Consider the following 1,414-nt stretch of genomic DNA (forward strand, 5'->3'; position numbering starts at 1 on the left):
CATATCATTTATAAAAAAAAAAACATTAAATAGAAATTATCGAAATAAAAATTTTTAATTAATGCGAAAATTGAATATTTACCTGGGAGTCCATGTAATTTATAAGCGAATGCCATGAAAGAATCTATATCCACGGTTATATCAATGTACCATACTGCATTTAACGCAGTTATCGCTATTTCATCAAATTCAGATGAACCGTTACTCAAATAAGTTCCATACAAATTTTTGATTTTATGACATAGTTCGGTAGTTTCTTTTGCGTTTTTGCGAGAAATATTCAATCTGTAGATGAGGGACAAATGGAATTAATAAAATTACAAGTGTATAATTTGTGTGTACAATCTGCCAAATTTATAAATTATTTAAATTATATCAGAGATTGTGTAATAGAATATATCAGATTTGAATGCTAAACTTGCTTAGTAAAAATCAGAATTAAACATTGTATGCATTACTTATCAGGGATGCCTAACATATAACCATTTACACGCCAGAAATGATTAAATGCTTCTTCTTCTTCCAATGTAGTGTTCAGCCCAAAAGACCTAGGTGTAGTAAGGACGTATCCCATAAAACCGAATTGTGTAAGTGCCATATCTTTTTGATATATTTCTCCAACACCACCCTTCTTCGACATCCTGGTGCCCATTTTGTGATGCCAACGAATTGAGTTTATCGATTTGTACCAGCTAGCACATATATTAAAAGTTTAAACATTCGTTTATGTGCATATGTGTTCCGTCTTATATAAGAAATTTTAATATTTAAATAAAATTTTGATTTAGACTTAATTGAAAGAATACTTTCAGTGCACGATTCTAAACTTCTAAATACAATTCTACATCTAAAAGATCTCGCACTAATTATATGGAAAATTGGGTTTCGGTAAAATGAGTTTAAGTTTCATATAATGTTTCGATATTTCTCCGATTTTTTCGAGATGAGACCAAGACGAGACAAACAAATGATACATGATAATCTCGGAAATGATATTTTTAATGATACGAGCAGTTCCGAGACGATATTCCGAGATTCTCGTATCGAAATGCATCATTAGTATAGAGTGTGTGGCTACTAATTCATTTGTTTTTAAAATAGTAGATACTTTTCATAAAAGCATGACTAAGCAAACCTTCAGAGACGATAGGTGTTTTATGATAAGTCACATACATATGTATAAAAGGAATGTCAATACATATTAACATATGGTATGATAATAAAATTCGGAATGTCAATACGCGTATGGTATGGTAATAAAATTTGGAAAATATTATAAGTAAATACTATTTAATGAATACAAATGATAAGAACTTATTTTTAAACCGTAAATGAAGTAGAAAACAATCGATAAATTAGAAGCTTATACCTGTCGAAACTTTTAATGTTTAAATAATTCAATGATATATACATA

At 29.1% G+C, this 1,414-nt stretch overlaps 1 protein-coding gene across 1 annotated transcript; it reads right to left on the reverse strand.

The window, feature by feature from the left end:
* Positions 1–65: 65 nt before the first annotated feature.
* LOC108757363 (uncharacterized) lies at positions 66–692 on the reverse strand (the record flags this gene model as incomplete). The annotated part of the gene is made up of 2 exons (XM_018511852.1): positions 66–285; positions 459–692. Coding segments are annotated over 2 exons (454 nt in total), but the record flags the coding sequence as incomplete, so codon positions are not given.
* Between the last annotated feature and the right edge of the window lie 722 nt (positions 693–1,414).

This window comes from Trachymyrmex cornetzi, unplaced genomic scaffold, assembly GCF_001594075.2.
Source record: "Trachymyrmex cornetzi isolate Tcor2-1 unplaced genomic scaffold, Tcor1.1 C3899938, whole genome shotgun sequence".
Taxonomy (NCBI): domain Eukaryota; kingdom Metazoa; phylum Arthropoda; class Insecta; order Hymenoptera; family Formicidae; genus Trachymyrmex; species Trachymyrmex cornetzi.